This window comes from Microcaecilia unicolor, chromosome 3, assembly GCF_901765095.1.
Source record: "Microcaecilia unicolor chromosome 3, aMicUni1.1, whole genome shotgun sequence".
NCBI lineage: Eukaryota > Metazoa > Chordata > Amphibia > Gymnophiona > Siphonopidae > Microcaecilia > Microcaecilia unicolor.
In genome coordinates this window covers 459643778-459660761 of record NC_044033.1, presented here as the reverse complement: position 1 = coordinate 459660761, position 16984 = coordinate 459643778, and the positions used below count along the sequence as shown (strand labels likewise).

At 41.9% G+C, this 16984-nt stretch overlaps 1 protein-coding gene across 4 annotated transcripts in view; it reads right to left on the bottom strand.

The window, feature by feature from the left end:
* MLIP (muscular LMNA interacting protein) overlaps positions 1-6084 on the bottom strand; it is a 182039-nt gene extending 175955 nt beyond the window's left edge. For all 4 annotated transcript variants that reach the window (XM_030198970.1, XM_030198971.1, XM_030198974.1 and 1 more), the window contains exon 1: positions 5917-6084. In XM_030198970.1, coding sequence (XP_030054830.1) covers positions 5917-5976 — 60 coding nt within the window. In that variant the 5' untranslated portion in view covers positions 5977-6084. The remainder of the gene's footprint in view (positions 1-5916) is intronic.
* Positions 6085-16984: the final 10900 nt, after the last annotated feature.

The following is a 16984-nucleotide window of genomic DNA, read 5'->3' as shown; positions in this document are numbered from 1 at the left end:
GGATAAGGACTTGGCTACCGGGGTCATGATTATGTTGAAAAGAAGTGGTGATAGTGGTGATCCTTGAGGTACTCCACAGTCTGCTTTCCGTGGTGATGATATGTTCAAATTTGATTTCACTTGATATGCCCTGATTTAGATGTGCAATAGAAGAATATATTATAATGGCACCTGGGTGTCCAGGTTCCACTATAGAATACTAGTGTAACCTGGTATAGGTGTGCCTAACATTTACACACCCACATCTATACTAGCTATAGGCCTAGCATAACTGCAGGCATATACATTTGGTAGTGATGCACATAACTTACAGTATTCTCTGAGGTACATGTGTAAGTGGGAGTCCCACCCATGCTCTGCCCATATATAAGAAAGCAGGATCTTATTCACTAAACAATAGGTAAAACAAACCTCAACAAACATAGGGCCCTGTTTACTAAGCCCTAACTATAGGCGTGTTAAAAACACTAACGCACCTTAGTAAATAGGGCCTATAGTGATTATCATAAATATTGGAAAAAACTATGAAGGAGGCTGAATGTTCAGCATCATAAAGCACTGGATTAAGTATATACACACATTGAGGTCTGCAGAAGAAGCCTGTAGCGCAATGGGTCCCCCTCAGAACCAGCACTGTTTTTGTTCCTGTGCTTGAAATTGTGGAAAGCCACAGCACTGCGAAAAAACTTTGTTGGATGATGAACCATTATAAGATAAGTGCTGATTGCGATATTAAGAATAAGTTTGGGATTATGTGAGGAATTTTTGGACATGTATACAAAAATTATGCTGTTTTGGGGGACACTAATTCAGCTGAAAGGAGGTTTTTCTGACCTATGATTACTTGTTTAACTGTGAGCAGTAGTGAACGCTGTGCAAATGGTTTGTGACTTGTATTGCACAGCTACCACAATTTTATGAGGTCTTTTCCTCCTTCATAGTTTTTTTCATGATTTATAATATTCACCTTATTAGTTGAGGTTTGTTCTGCCCATATATATGCCTGCCTTGCATGACTGCCATTGATTTGGCGTAACTGTTGACGCTAACTTTAGGCGGTGGTGTATATATATATAAGGTGTGTGTGTTGCATATGCACCCCCTGTCAGACCCAGACTCCCACCTGTATCTTAAAATCATCTCTGCTGCAGTCTTCACCCAGGAAGAGGCAGCAGCATTCATAGGCTGCCTGCAGCCTGCAACTGGACTTCCTCTCTGAACCATCCTACCCCTTCTGATACAATTTCCTGTTTTGTGAAGGGCGGGATGGTTCAGAGAGAAAGTCCTGATGTGTTCATGAATTAGGATGCGATAACTGAGAATGGCTAATTGGTTTTGCTGAGAGGAATGTAATGCTCAATATGGAATTAGAAGTTGAAAGAGATACAACGGTTCATTAGCAGATAAGATTTTAAATACTAGTAACAGAATTTTAAAGGTAATGCAATACGTAATAGGTAGCCAATATGCATCTTTGAGGTAAGACATGACATGACATAATCTTAGTTATTAGTCGGATGTCTGTATTTTGTATAGTCTGGAGATGGCACATTTCTTTTACTCTCATTCCTCGATAAAGGGAATTACAGTAATCCAGTTGAATTATGACCAAGCAGTGAACTGGGGTATTAAATACAGATGGGGATAACAAGGATTGTATGGAAAGAATTAACCGGAGTTTTTAGAAGCAACTATATATTAACCGAGAAATTTGAGGATGGAAAGAAAGCTCTGAGTCTAAGAGAAACCCGAGAATACGGACTGTATCCGCCTGAAGGACTGCAACACCAGAAAGAAGAATAGGCATGGGCAATTGTGGGTTTGTTGCTCATGAGAAAAGAACAAATTTAGATTTTGAAGGGTTTAACACCAGATGATTATCATGGAGCCAATACGTAATCACTGTTAGCGTATAGCTCAGAACGGTTACTTCTAGAGAGGAACAAGAGTCCAGGGGAAAAAGAATTTGGATATTGTCAGTGTACACATACATTGTGAGTCCTATAGTTTGTGCCAGAGTTAGAAGAGGAGCAAGAAAGATGTTGAAAAGCATTGATGAAGGAAGGGATCCTTGAGGGACCCCCATTCCAGATTTAAATGCCTTGGATGTGACTTTTCCTGAGCCAATCACTGTTTAGACACTAACAGGAAATTTAACATTTTGTGCTAAGAAGCAGATTACTGCTATAATTTCAATGCAGCATTAATTTGCATACTCATTACTTTGAGTATGCTATGGCAGTTTTTCAGTGCTAGTTTTGTGGTAGAGTTCCACTGTACTGGGAACCTTTGAACATTGACCCCTTGGTTAGTTAGCAAGGAAGTTCTTCCCAGCAAATGGAGAGTTGATGGGCAGTTCAGTGAATCCTGGATAATGAGATCCATTTGAGTTGATGTGTTCATGATATAACGCCCCTGTAGGGAGGTCAGGCCACAGGGGTTCTGGACCTGTGAAACTGAGAACAGCACAGCCTTTGAGACACTGTTCTCTGGGATAAGCATGGACAGGAATTTGTAAAAAGTGTACATAATCCTGCTGAAAAGCATCTGTAAATATATCCAAGGGAGGAGACTATATGAGTTCCCCTGCAGAATACCAGAAGGACTGTGGTTTTAACAGACTTGCATTCAATGTTGGAAAGTTAATATAGTTTGATGTTCCTGATTTTGCGGAGTTGAAGAATAAACAGTTTGAGGTTTGTTTTTTATAAACTGCTGATTCCAGCTTGATCTTTGGACCTGAGAGAGTATAAGTGTCATCTGAACCTGCAGATCACCATCCTGGAGCTGGAACACCCATCCCAGCCCATCCCATGGGATTTGATGGCCAGCCTTGTTCACCACAATTTCCCTTTGGATTTGCATTTCTTTGATTTCCTAGGAGGAAAATAAGGTAATTCCACCCGCTAATGCTTTCTTTCCCCTATTAATCTGAGTCTGGGGGATTCTTGTTGGATTTGGAGAGCATGTACTGCTGGAGCCCAAGGAGCAGTCCAAAATGAAGCTACTTTTCTACATGGTCAGCTAGGCTTTCAGAAAGGAGAGGAAGTCCCTTGTGTCTGACTAGTCTAGCAGAGTACATAAGAATATAAGGATAGCTGTATTAGGCCAGACCAATGGTTCATCTAGCCCAGTATCCTGTTTCCAACAGTGACTAATCCAGGTCACAAGTACCTGGTAGAAACCCTAATAGTAGCAACATTCCATGCTACCAATCCCAGGGTAAGCAATGGCTTCCCCATGTCTATCTCAATAGCAGACAATGGAATTTTGCTCCAGGAATTTATGCAAACCTTTTTTAAACCCTGATACACTAACCGATGTTACCAAATCCTCCAGCAACACATCCAGAGTGGAGGAGTGGCCTAGTGGTTAGAGCCTTGGTCTTGACATGCAGAGGTGCCCAGTTCAAATCCCACTGCTCCTTGTGATCTTGGATAAACCACTTAATCCTCCATTGCCTTAGGTACAAACTTAAATTATGAGCCCTCTAGGGACAGGGACATGTCCAGTTTACCTGAATGTAACTCATATTGAGCTTCTTCTGAGCAAAATCCAAATAAATATATTCTATTCATTGAGTGAAAAAAAAATATTTCTTCCTATTGTTTTAAAAGTAATCCATGTAACTTCCTTGAGTGTCGCCTAGTGTTTGTACTTTTTGAAAGAGTAAAAAATCAATTCACTTCTATTTGTTCTAAACCACTCAGGATTTTATAGACTTCAATCATATCCCTCCTCAGCCATTTCTTTTCCAAGTTGTTGAGCCCTTATCTCTTTAGCCTTTCCTGATATGAGAGGAATACCAACCCCTTTATCATTTGGTTGTTCTTCTTTGAACCTTTTCTAATTCCACTATATCTTTTTTTTTAATATGGTGGCCAGAACTGAATGCAATACTAAAGGTGAGGTCACACAATGGAGCAGAGGCATTATGATATTCTTTACCTTATGTACCATCCCATTCCTAATAAGTTCTAGCATTCTGTTTGCTTTTTAGCCACTGCCACCACCCACTGGGCAGAAAATTTCAGTGTATTGTCTGCAATGGCACCTAGATCATTTCCTTGAGTGCTGACTACCAAGGTATACTCTAGCATCTTCCCAATTTGCAGTACTTTGCATTTGTCCACATTAAATTTCATCTGCCATTTGGATGCCTAGTCTTCCAATTTCCTAAGGTCTTCCTGCAATTTTTCACAGTCTGCATGTGTTTTAACAACTTTGAATAGTTTTGTGTCATCTGTAATTTAATCACCTCACTTGGCATTCCAATTTCCAGATCATTTATAAATAAGTTAAATAGCACCAGACCCAGTACAGATCCCTGCAATACTCCACTTTTCACCCTCCTCCTTTGAGAATAATGGACATTTAGCCCTACCTTCTGTTTTCTGTCCAATAACTAATTCCTAATCCGCAACAGAATATTGCCTTCTATCCCATGACTCTTTAATTTTCTCAGGAATCTCTCATGACGAACTTTATCAAAAGGTTTTTGAAACTCTAGATAAACTACATCAACCAGCTCACCTTTAGTGACTGGAAAGGACTTTAGAGTGTCTAGAGTGGAGTATCAGCTGTGAATCAGCAGACATCTAAAGGGACTCACCAACTGTTCCCTTCTTGTTCAAACTCTATTCTTTGGTGAGCTGAGAGAGCTGCCTTGGCAGGTTATTTGTTTTTTCTCTTAAAATTCACTCCAAGGTTCTACTCCATCTGTGACCAAATGGTACCGTTAACATTTGCTAATACAATGAAGCTGATTGAACAGTATGATTGAAAGATTTCTCCCATCACTGTTTAAATGGTTATAGCAGGTGGAAAGTAGTTGGTATAGTCTAGAGTAAAAGGCATTAAATTCATTGCAGGCCACTTTCTAGAGTAATGGCATTAAAATCATAGCAGGCCACAGTCTAAAGCAGGACAGTCCAACCTCGGCCCTTGCCATGTTGAATTTTCAGGATTTCCCCCAATGAATCTGCATAAGATCTATTTGCATATAAGGAAGGCAGTGCATGCAAATAGATCTTTGCATATTCATTGGGGAAATCCTGAAAACCCGAATGGATTGCAGCCCTCGAGGAAGGAGGTTGGACAACCCTGGTCTAGAGTAAGGGCATTAAAAATCATTGCAGGCCACACTGACACTTAAGAAGTTTGTTTTCCCAGCATCTTCCCTGATCTTGGGAGTCTCATGGGAATTTTATTCCCATTGAAGCTTGAATTACAGCTTGAATCAGGGTAGAGAAAGGGGTTGCTGGGAAGAAGAAGGGTTGGGGAGGGAAAAGTGCCAGAAGCACATTACAGATTTGACAGCACAGGCCTTTAAAATTTTGCATATAAGTGTTGCATAAAAGAAAGGAAGAACAAACTTTTCCAACTGCTAATTTATTATTGCACGCTTATGTTCAAACTCAGCTTCCACTGTGCTCTTTGCTTTACTTGTGACTGAAGAAACAGCAGACTCCTAGCTGAATTATTCTATTTATAAAGCACAGACTGGTAAACAATCATGATGAAGCCATAGGAAGAATTACAAACATGGGACCTGATTACTAAAGAAGCCACAGGAAGAATTACAAACATGGGACCTGATTACTAAAGATATTTGTATTAGACATAAGCTGGGAAAAAAATCCTTTAGTAAATCTCTCTCGTGTTCTTAAAACATGATTAATCACAATATTTGTTAATACAGAATTACATGTTGTTGCTAATGGTATCTCAGAAAAGTACTAAATAATTTAGCGGTAAATAAAATCAAGAAAAAGCAAAAACAATAAACATTCAAAGTTATTGACAAAAGAATGTATAAGATTAAAAATATACAGCACTGCTCTCCTGTTCAACCTACAGCAACTGCTTCATTCTATCCTTTTAACCACCTATAAAATGACCAATATTATATCTTACCATCAACTTCTCTTTCAAAAGCTTTGATGAGGTCCCTGCTTCATGCTTCCTTAATTCCATGACCCGTTGATAGGTCCCAGGTAGAAATTATTGAATGTGACTACATGTTGGGTATCACAACAGGTTCCAAGTTGTGCTGGCGAATTCTATCAGGCAGCCCAAGTGCTAACTCCCAGTTAGCTTGTGTTTCCATTTATAGATTCAGAAACTTACAAATAGAAACCTTGCCAGAGGGCAGGCAACTGGCTGCAGATAACAACAAAAGCTGTTTGGCATCAAGGCAAACAGTTCCGGGCAAAAAAAAAAAAAAAATGTTATCAAAGACATGTTTACTTTGTCAAAAAGTAGTTTGCAAGACCAAAGCTTTATCTTATGTCCTATCCCTTGCTCCTCAAGAAAAAGTATGTTTGCAACAATTGCATGTGGATATATATAAAAAAGGATTCTGTCTACAATACTTGGTAACCAGAAATAATGGTAATAATACATAGAGGGGCATAATTGAATGAAAACGTCTATCTCCATGGGCGTTTATCTCTGAGAACGGGTCCGTGAAGGGGCGGATCGAACTGTATTTTCGCAAAAAATAGACGTCCATGTTTTATTCAACAATTTGTGAGCTGGGCGTTTTTGTTTTTCAGCGATAATGGAAAATGAAAGCGCCCAGCTCAAAAACGAATAAATACAAGGCATTTGTTCGTGGGAGGGGCCAGGATTCATAGTGCAGTGGTCCCCCTCACTTGCCAGGACACCAACCGGGCAACCTAGGGGGCACTTTTACAATAACAAAAAAAAGATAAACGAGCTCCCAGGTGCATAGCACCCTTCCCTTGTGTGTTGAGCCCCCCAAATCCCCCTCAAAACCCACTGCCCACAAGTCTACACCATTATTATAGCCCTAAGGGGTGAAGGGGGGCACCTACATGTGGGTACAGTGGGTTTGGGGGGGTTGGAATACTAATAAGCATTAAGCAGCACAATTGTAACAGGTAGGGGGGGATGGCCTGGGTCCACCTGTCTGAAGTCCACTGCACCCCCTAACAACTGCTTCAGGGACCTGCATACTGCTGCCAGGGAGGTGGGTATGACATTTGATGGTGAAAATAAAAAGTTGTGAAACATCATTTTTTTGTGGTGGGAGGGGGTTAGTGACCACTGGGGGAGTCAGGGGAGGTCATCCCCGATTCCCTCCGATGGTCATCTGGTCATTTAGAGCACTTTTTTGGGACCTGTTCATGTGAAAAAAGGATCCAACAAAAGTGGCCTAAATGTTCGCTAAAAACGCCTTTATTTTTTTGATTATCGCCCTAATGCATACATCTCTCCTCGGCCGATAACCACGCCCCAGTTCCACCTTCGCCACACCCCCATCAACTTTGTCCGCATCCGTGACGGAGTGCAGTTGAAAACGTCCAAAATCGGCTTTCGATTATACCGATTTATTCGTTTTTGTGAGATAAACGTCTATCTCCCGATTTGGGTCAAAATCTAGGCATTTTTCTCTTTCGATTATAAGGTGGATAGTCATGTTTAATCATATGATAGGACCTAAAAGGCCAAAGTAAGCAGAGTAACATATAAAAATAGAAAAGTCCTTAATTCAACTAACTAGTACTTATTTAGGGTTATGGATTTGATATACAGTGATACCTCGGTTTTCGTCGGTAATCCGTCCGAAAACAATCGGCAAAATCTGAAACCAACGAAAACCGAGGCAATAATTTTGAAAAGTATTTTATAGGGTTTTTTTTTCCCACCTTTCACTTTGGACGTCTCTCACCGTCTCCTATAGAGATCAATACCAGCAACCAGCTCCCACCCTAACTGCTTTCTCCAACCAAGGATCTTACCCTGGCCTCCTTCCAGGTCTTGTTCGAGAGGGAGCTGTGTGGATCTGAAGATAACCCCCTCCCCCACCAAGAAAGCAACAAGACGCATGAGCGACCGCTGTAAGAGACTGGATGAGTCCTGGATCGCCTCGTTCAGTTTCCAGCCTGAGCAGTGCAGAGAAGGTGTCAAAATCCAGGGATGGGGTGCATGTCTCCCTTGGGATCTTTTGCATTTATTTTGTTGGGGGGGGAGGGGGTCTGAGAGTTGATTGATCTGAGAGGCTGAAGTTTGTGCAAAGGAAGGCAAGTTCGTCCACAGGGGGAGAGATGTAAAGGCAGGAAGCGTATTGTTGTGTGCTACAGACGTAGAGGTTAGGCGAGAAAAAGAGAAGGGTCCCCGGTGATGTTACTGAATAAAAAAAAAAGTTGCCGTGTTTCCTCGAGGACATCCTTGTAGGGGCAGGAAGAGAGTCTTGGTGCATCGGAGCAGTAGGGTCTTTTTCAACTTTATAGAGTTCAGGGTAATCCCTTCTTCCTCCCCTCTCAGAAAGATTTATGTTGCCGGATTAATGTTTCCCTGTCTTCAGAGCACAAGTACAGTATGCACGCCGATGAAATCCGAGGCAACTGTCGAAAACCGAGACAAATTTTTTGAAATAAAAAACGACGAAAACCGAAAACTACGATAACCGACGTCAACGAAAACCGAGGTTTCACTGTACTGCCTTTCTGTGGGTACAAACAAAGCAATTTACTTATATTGTATGCAAGTACCCTTTCTGTCCCTTGTGGGCTCACAGTCTGTCTTGTACCTAGGGTAATGGAGGGTTAAGTGACTTGCCCAGGGTCATAAGGAGCTGCAATGACTCTCAGTCCACTGCACTAACAATTAGGCTACTCTTCCACTCCTGCCTACTTAAATTGCTTCATGCCACCTAAGTGAGGATATCAGCGGCACTTAACTGGAGAGTGGGCAGGTCAAGAGTGGCACAGGGGGCGGCATTGAGGAGGTGCCGGGGGTTATGCAGGTGCTGGCAAAATTCAGTGCCGGCACCCACATAGCTAAGCAATTTAATTTAGGACAGCTGAATAGCTTTCCTAAATTAAGAGTAACGCAAGCTGCTGTGAGAGGTTGCGGCAGCCATTATGCAGATTCCCATCGCAAGAGGCAGGAGTGAGGGGGACTCGCTCCTGCCCCCAAGACCCCCATGGACCAACAGGGATAAAGGTAGGTTTGGGGAGGGCTTACCTTGACCTCAAGGGGGTTTGGGGGTAAGGAACTCATCTCGGGGTGAGGGCAGAAGCACTTTTAGTCTAGTGGACTGGGGGAAGGGGTTGGAGGGACAGAGGATTATTTGGGGGGCCAGGAAGACTTTAGAGGCATCAGATTGTTATGCGAGGCCCAACTGATATTCAGCCGGGGCCACATAACTGTCCTATGCATAGGTTCTAAAAGCCAGCCCACCCACATATAGCCCCCAATACTTAATGCCTGTGCCCAGACATGGCCCAACACTAAATATTAGGAGCAACTCTAGCCGGCAACAATTAACATTTAAAAAAATGATGACCACCACTGACAATATCGAGGGGAATGGGTTCGATATTTAGCAAGTGGCAGTTAGTATTTTGCTGACTGCTGCTGACTTTATTCCTGGATATCAGTGGCATAGCTACTAGGGCCCTTGGGGGCCTGGGCTCCCCCAAATTGGATTTGGGGCCCCTGGTTTGGCTGGCGGGAGTCCACAACCCCCACCAGCTGAAGTTTTTTTACCAGCGCTGTTCTTTGCACCAGGGGAGTTTGGGAAAGAAATATTTCTAGAGAGCTTACATACTAGTTAACTGATGAGAACTGAGTAGAAGGGAAGCATCGAAAAGAAATGTTAAGTATTTTATCATCCTAACTTTACAAACATTTTTGCTGAGCTGCCCTATTTTTCTAGAACTTTAAGTATCTTTCTTGATATTGGAAAGAATATGCTATTTTGAAATACTGAAGTTGGAGCTTTTAGAAAGACAATGAAAACTGTTACAGAAAGAAAAGAAATATGAGTCCTGTAAATTAATAGTAAGAAAATGTACTTGGCTGAGTTATATGAGCATACAGTCACAAGTACAGTATTAGAAACAAGGGTGTGATGAAGCTTCCCCCCCCCCCTATCAATGTTGCAAATTCCAATTCAGCAACACACCCATGGTTGCTAAGTCAACAAGACCAATATTTACTGTGTGTCTCACAGCTAGTTACTATTCGACATTCTCCAAGGTTCTTTAAATAGTAGAATAAGAGCCTCAGTTTGTAAAAGGGGGTAATCTGTTTGCCCCATTCCCCCACACTACACAGCTGAGCTAACAAGAGCTTTAATTATTTATTTAGATTTTGCTCACACCTTTTTCAGTGGTAGCTCAAGGTGAGTTTCATTCAGGTACACTGGATATTTCTCTGTCCCAGGAGAGCTCACAATCTAAGTTTGTACCTGAGGCAATGGAGGGTTAAATGACTTGTCCAAGATCACAAGGAGCAGCAGTGGGATTTGAACCTGCTACCTCTGGATTGCAAGAACAGTGCTCTAACCACTAGGCCACTCCTTCACTAGCAACATTCTATGTAGAAGCCTGTCCTTATGGATCAGCAACGCGGCCGTGCAGGCTTCTGTTTCTGTGAGTCTGAATGTGCAGGACGTCAGACTCACAGAAACAGATGCCTGCACGGCCGCGTTGCTGATCCATAAGGACAGGCTTCTACATGGAATGTTGCTGCTAGTGGAATAGCAACATTAACATTCCATGTAGAATCTCAAATCATTCCATGTAGAATCTTCAATAGTAGCAACATTCCATATATTTATTTAGATTTTGCTCACACCTTTTTCAGTAGTAGCTCAAGGTGAGTTACATGCAGGTACACTGGATATTTCTCTGTCTCACAATCTAAGTTTGTACCTGAGGCAATGGAGGGTTAAGTGACTTGCCCAAGATCACAAGGAGCAGCAGTGGGATTTGAACCTGCTACCTCTGGATTGCAAGACCAGTGCTCTAACCACTAGGCCACTGCAATGACAGCTTTACTCTCATTCAATGAATTTACTAAATATGGAAAAAAAATTTGAAGTCAAAGGGCCCTGTTTATTAAACTGCGCTAGAGCTCGTTAGCGCTTTTAGCACGTGTAGATGCCCATAATATTATTATGGGTGTATATTCAGTTTGTGCGTGCTAATTTTTAGCACACACTAAAAACTCTAGCACACCTTAGTAAACAGCATGCAATTTTAGAATGACTACAAAAAAGAACAGACAACATGATTGCAAACACCACCACAGGTAACAAAAAATGTATTGGGTACCTAAGAGCAACCAATCATCAGGTCCCAGTGACATAAGTAGAAACAAGAAGGATATCTTTATATAACAAAGATGGGCAAACAATTACAGATTGAGCATGCACAGCGTTTTTGCCACACGGAAGCACTTTGATCTGCTTTGTGCTACACTGAAGTGCTTTGATCCCTATTTTTTTTACCAGACACACTTATGGTCCATGAGCCTGTTTTATGGATGTGATGGTTTTACACTCATTTTAAACTACCATTTAGACTCCTGATGCAGGCATTCCTCACCGAACCATGGGTCTGTGTTGAGTCCATTTAATTACATGGCGTTAGTGGATTAGTGACTGGATTGCTATTGCCAGTGACTTTTGTGTGGACATTTGTTTATATTAATAAGTTATTAGTTTTATCATCTGGTGCTTCCTCATTTGTGCAGTGAAAGACCATTGGTCCATCCCTAGTTCTTACTTATCTTCAGTTTTTTATGTAAGGCTGTTTCCACTCCATTCCGCCTACCCTTTCCCACTATTTTTCGTGTACTAATAGATGCAGTCACCATAAGACTTTGAGTCATTCTACAAACTCCATTTCCTTATGGCCTCTGGGAATAGCTGCAGACAATAGGAGGCAAGCAGTCATATGGCTTGCACCATACCAAAGCCCTACCAAAAGCATGAGATTTGGCCCCACTTCAATAACAGAAGTTGAGCCACTCAGGCCTTCTTGAATGCTGCTACCATTTGTAATATTGAGGGCAGATCAGGTTATATGCTGAGAGCAATTTGGAGCCCAGGTAGCAAAAGCCTGGTACAATCAATATGTATTAAAGAGATGAGAATTGGATGAAAGAACTTTGGAAATGAAACTTCCTCCTTTCCCAGCTCTGCTGAATGTTGAGAGGGGGATTCCTATTCCACCCAAAATCCCTTCATACACTATGCATTCCCAACTTGTCTAAAATATTTGTCCAAAATGAAGTCTAAGACCATCATGATAATATATTCTGAAATGCTACAAGGACTTTCCATAACACCACTGAGACAGTCTGTAAATAAAGATTTTCAATATATGATTTAGTTTCTGATATAACATGAAGGAGTCTGAGTTTGTTCACATTCTGCAGTACCTTCTCAGGACAACAATTTGGATAAGATAAACTAATGTAAAGAAAAGGTCAAGAGACGATTAAATTGATAGAGATTTGCTTAAACAAGATAGTAGGTAAAGATTACAATACAAGTCATTAGACAAGTCCAATGTTTGCCAAAAATTCAATTTGTCACAAGAAAGCCATCAAAGCAGCTATCAGGAGATGATACCTTTGGTCTGCTAACGAATGTTTTCAGATGCAAGATACTGTCCAATAAATGGACCTTAGGAATTGCGACAAGAAGTAAAATTAATACCTTAGCAGGGCCCCATTTCCTCCTCTTGTTGAAAGCTGCTGGCTGCCTGTGCACCCCCACGATCCTAGAAGTAGTCTCCTATGTTCAAGTGCAGGCCACAGGGCAGAGGACTGGAAACAATCACAGCCATAAGGAGCTGCTGTAGTGAGGCCTGTATGGCTTGGACATGCATGCTCATGAGCGAGATGAAATTGGCATGTATGTACATGCCCCAAAACTGTGTTGGCTCACGCAGGGAGCTCCAGGACTTATTTTTAGGACTATTTAGCCCAGATTTAAGTGCTGGGCGCTGGGAATGAGTGGGGATCTGGGAAAGCTTCCCCTGATTGGATTGTGGGGGTAGCTGGCTGCCTGCAAACTCAGGAGTATAAAGAGGCTTGTGCATGAGCCAGAAGACTGAGGAGTTGCAGGCAGGCTCGTGAGCAGAGGAAAGTGCCAGCATGTGCTTCCAGTGAAGGGACCCTGGAAATGCTGGAAAAGGGAGAATACCTCATGGAGGACCATAGCAAGGTATGGGAGAATTGTTGAAAAGGGGTTTGATTTATTTTATTGTTAATGCAATGTCTATTGAACTTTTCCAGTGTACAATAATGATGACCCACTTCAAACATAAATGTAAAATTTAAAATGCAAAAGCTTCAGTGCAAACAGTTTGCTCAATCATTAACAGTGGGCATATGTATACGTTAGGTCCTCTAGTATCCCCTGCCCCCAAACTCCCCCCCCCCCCCCCCCACCACCAACCAGTGCTTTCCAATGTAATAAGAACTGTGTAAAAAAAAGTAACAAAGAAACTGCCAAGTCCTGATAGACCAGCCATTTAACACTCGGCTTTGAGTCACTGGAGCAAAGGAATTCCAAAAGGGCTCCTGTGTTGCTTGGAATTGAGAGTCCTTCATCGATATGAAGTCAGATACCTTTCGGTTACTCCTATTTTGAAGAAATTACACTGGCTACCAATAACATTCCAAATTATGCTCAAAGTGCTTATTTTGATCCAGCAACAGGTCTACAATAAAGTTACTACTACTACTTAACATTTCTAAAGCGCTACTAGGGTTACACAGCGCTGTACAATTTAACATAGAAGGACAGTCCCTGCTCAAAGAGCTTACAATCTAAAGGACAAATGTACAGTCAATCAAATAGGGGCAGTCAAATTGGGGCAGTCTAGATTTCCTGAATAGGTATAAAGGTTAGGTGCCGAAAGTAACATTGAAGAGGTGGGCTTTGAGCAAGGATTTGAAGATGGGTAGGGAGGGGGTTTGGCGTAAGGGCTCAGGAAGTTTATTCCAAGCATAGGGTGAGGCGAGGCAGAAAGGGCAGAGCCTGGAGTTGGCGATGGTGGAGAAGGGTACTGAAAGGAGGGATTTGTCCTGTGAGCGGAGGTTTCGGGTGGGAACATAAGGGGAGATGAGGGTAGAGAGGTAATGAGGGGTTGCAGACTGAGTGCATTTGTAGGTAAGAAGGAGAAGCTTGAACTGTATGCGGTATCTGATCGGAAGCCAGTGAAGTGACCTGAGGAGAGGGGTGATATGAGTATATCGGTTCAGGCGGAATATAAGACGTGCAGCAGAGTTCTGAACGAATTGAAGGGGGGATAGATGGTTAAGTGGGAGGCCAGTGAGGAGTAGGTTGTTCTATATATCAGCTTACACGGTCACTGCATTCTGAAATATCTAAACAATTATGAGTTCCTGCATGTTCATTTTGGAGAAATACATAATCGATCTTTTTCTATCGGTAGGGCAAATTTATGGAACAATTTATCTGGATACTTGAGACTTTGTTCCAGTCAACAGCAGTTTAAGAGAAATTTGAAAACACATTATTTCACAAAAGCTTTTCTTGAGTGATGATCTTTCTACTGCTGGCCAATTTTTCTTTGAGAATTTGTTTTTAACTTGATGTAGTTGTGTATGTGTTATGATTTTATGCGATTACTGTAATCCACTTTAGTATAAAGCGGGATATAAATATAAGCAATAAATAAAAAAAATAAAAGCTGGGCAAAAAGTTGATTAAACAACAGGAATCAGAATTTTAGTCGATGCTCACTCTGATAAAGAGAAAAAGATCAGTGGGATACCACAAGAATTAGTCCTAGGCCTATTTCTTACTATTTTTATAAAGGACATTACAGTTTGTGCCTGTTTACATATATCAGGACAAACTGGAAGAATAATCAAGGATCCCCTTAGCACAAGTAAAAATAAAAGTAACTTGGGGGGGGGGTCATCAACTTGGATAACCACTAGTTAATCCATCAGTGTGACAAAGCAGATGGAAAAGCTAATAATGAGGGCAATTTTCAAATGCTACATAACTGGCTATGTGAAAACTGCTCACCCTCTAAGTGGCTGAAAGTTTTGTTGCATTATTGGGGGGGGGGGGCAGGGTTGTATTGCTGCATCTTAACAATGATGATATAAGACCAGTTATCACCTATTGAACATTGAACTAAGATGTACCCTCTTCCCTGAACCTAACATCCCCTCCCCTCCAAACCTGAGCTGAGTAGTTAGCCCCTCTTCCCCTTTCTATCCTCAAGCTATAGCATTCTCTTGTCCAGGGCCAGTATTAAAAACGCAGGGGCCCAGAAACAATTTAGGAGGTGCCATCAGCAGATTGTACCTATTTAAGTTTCAGGAAGGCTTGGGTCTCCTGTGGCATGCATGTGCAAAGCAACTGCTCTGGTTGTACCCTCTTCATTAGGCGCGCTATATAGAATCCGGAGGTGTGTGGTTAAGTGCCAATATTCAGCACTTAATCACCTAAGTTTAGCGGTTAAATTGGACTGCATAAAAGTCAGTCCTATCTTTATGCGATGTCACTTATGTAGTTAAGTGCTGAATATCGTACTTAACCGTGTAAGAGATAGCCAGCTGCATAAACCTGGATATTCAATACTGGTGCCCAGACATGGCCTGGCATTGAATATCAGGGAATAATGCTGGTGGGTGCTAAAAAAAAAAACACTCACCACTATAGGCTGAATATCGATCTCATGTGTGTAGACCAGGAATCCTCAGGCCACATCAGACCCATGAAGCATATCTTTCCAGGATATCAAACTTTTCCTACCCAAGGCAGGATTGACAAGGAGCAAGGTTTACTGTTTTTTGTAACCCATGTGCAGCTGTAGTGCTGGGGGGGGACGACGACCTCAACCAGCAATGGAGCAGGTGGAGAACTTATATAGAAATGTGATAAATGTTTGTAGTGCCTTTCTGCTCCGCTAACTCCAGACTCCGCCCTTTCTGCCTCGCTTCACCTTTTGCCTCGAATAGACTTCCTGAACTGATACGTCAGGCCCCATCCCTACCTATCTTCAAATCCTTGCTCAAAGCCCATCTTTTTGACTCTGCTTTTGGCACTTAACCTAACCATTACTCCTCTATTCAATACCACTACCAATCTGTCTGTATTATGCATTTGCATACCTTAATTGTCTTTAGCTGTTTAGATCTATTAGTCTGTCCCTATGAACTATTGCGAATTCAGATGTACTATGCTGTCCTAATTTGATTGTCTCTGTTGTTATGTCCTTTAGATTGTAAGCTCTTTTGAGCAGGGACTGTCTCTTTTCATGTTTGACTGTACAGCGCTGCGTAAGTCTGGTAGCGCTTTAGAAATGTTGAGCAGTAATAATAGTAGTAAAAGAGGAGGACCCACGAGGTAAGAGTAGGGTGAGTGAGAATGGAGGGCAGGGGTTGAAAAGGGTGGAGATATGAAAGGACGAGAGAGGGGGAAGTGAGAGAGAGGAAGCATGTGTATGTGGAGGCCTTGAATGGGAGATAGTGCACTACATATATAAACACACCACCCTGCCATTCATTCACCCCCTTCTCCCTGCAGAAACTAGATGCTGAGGAAGGGGGATGGAAATGATAAGGTCCCCAGGACTGTGGCAGGGTTCCAGCTTCCTAAAAATATACTGTCATTCTCTGGTTTAGCTTTTGATTGAATTGCAACCTTGTTTTCATCGGCTGCTCTATGATAGTAGCCAGGCAGCTACAGACCTTGCAAAGCAGCCAGGCTGATCTGTCATGCCAAAAGGGTTGACAGTGCTACACCTTTGTTTCAGAAATTGCATTGGTTTCAAGTACAGCCTCGCATTTTTTTCAAGGTCTGTTTGGTTGTTTTCAGATCTCTTTATGGGCAGTCTCCCAGATATGTTAGTTGTTATGTACTTTTGGCTGATCATGGTTGATATTTACATGCTGCAAATCAGCTGACCTTCCATTTTCCAGCAATGACGTGTCAAATATAGGAGGCACAATAATAGGCAAACCTCAAATTTTTCATCCAAGTAAACAAACACAGTCTTTCAGACTCAGAGGATCATGTTTCACAAAATAATTCTTGGTTGAAATTCACACCAGACTTCACTGGTACAACTCCAGCAGCTCATAATCTCATCCCTGCCTAAACTTTATGCACCACACCATCACTGGTCTAATGTTTACTGATAAATTTCTAAGAGCTTATCCAATATTTTAT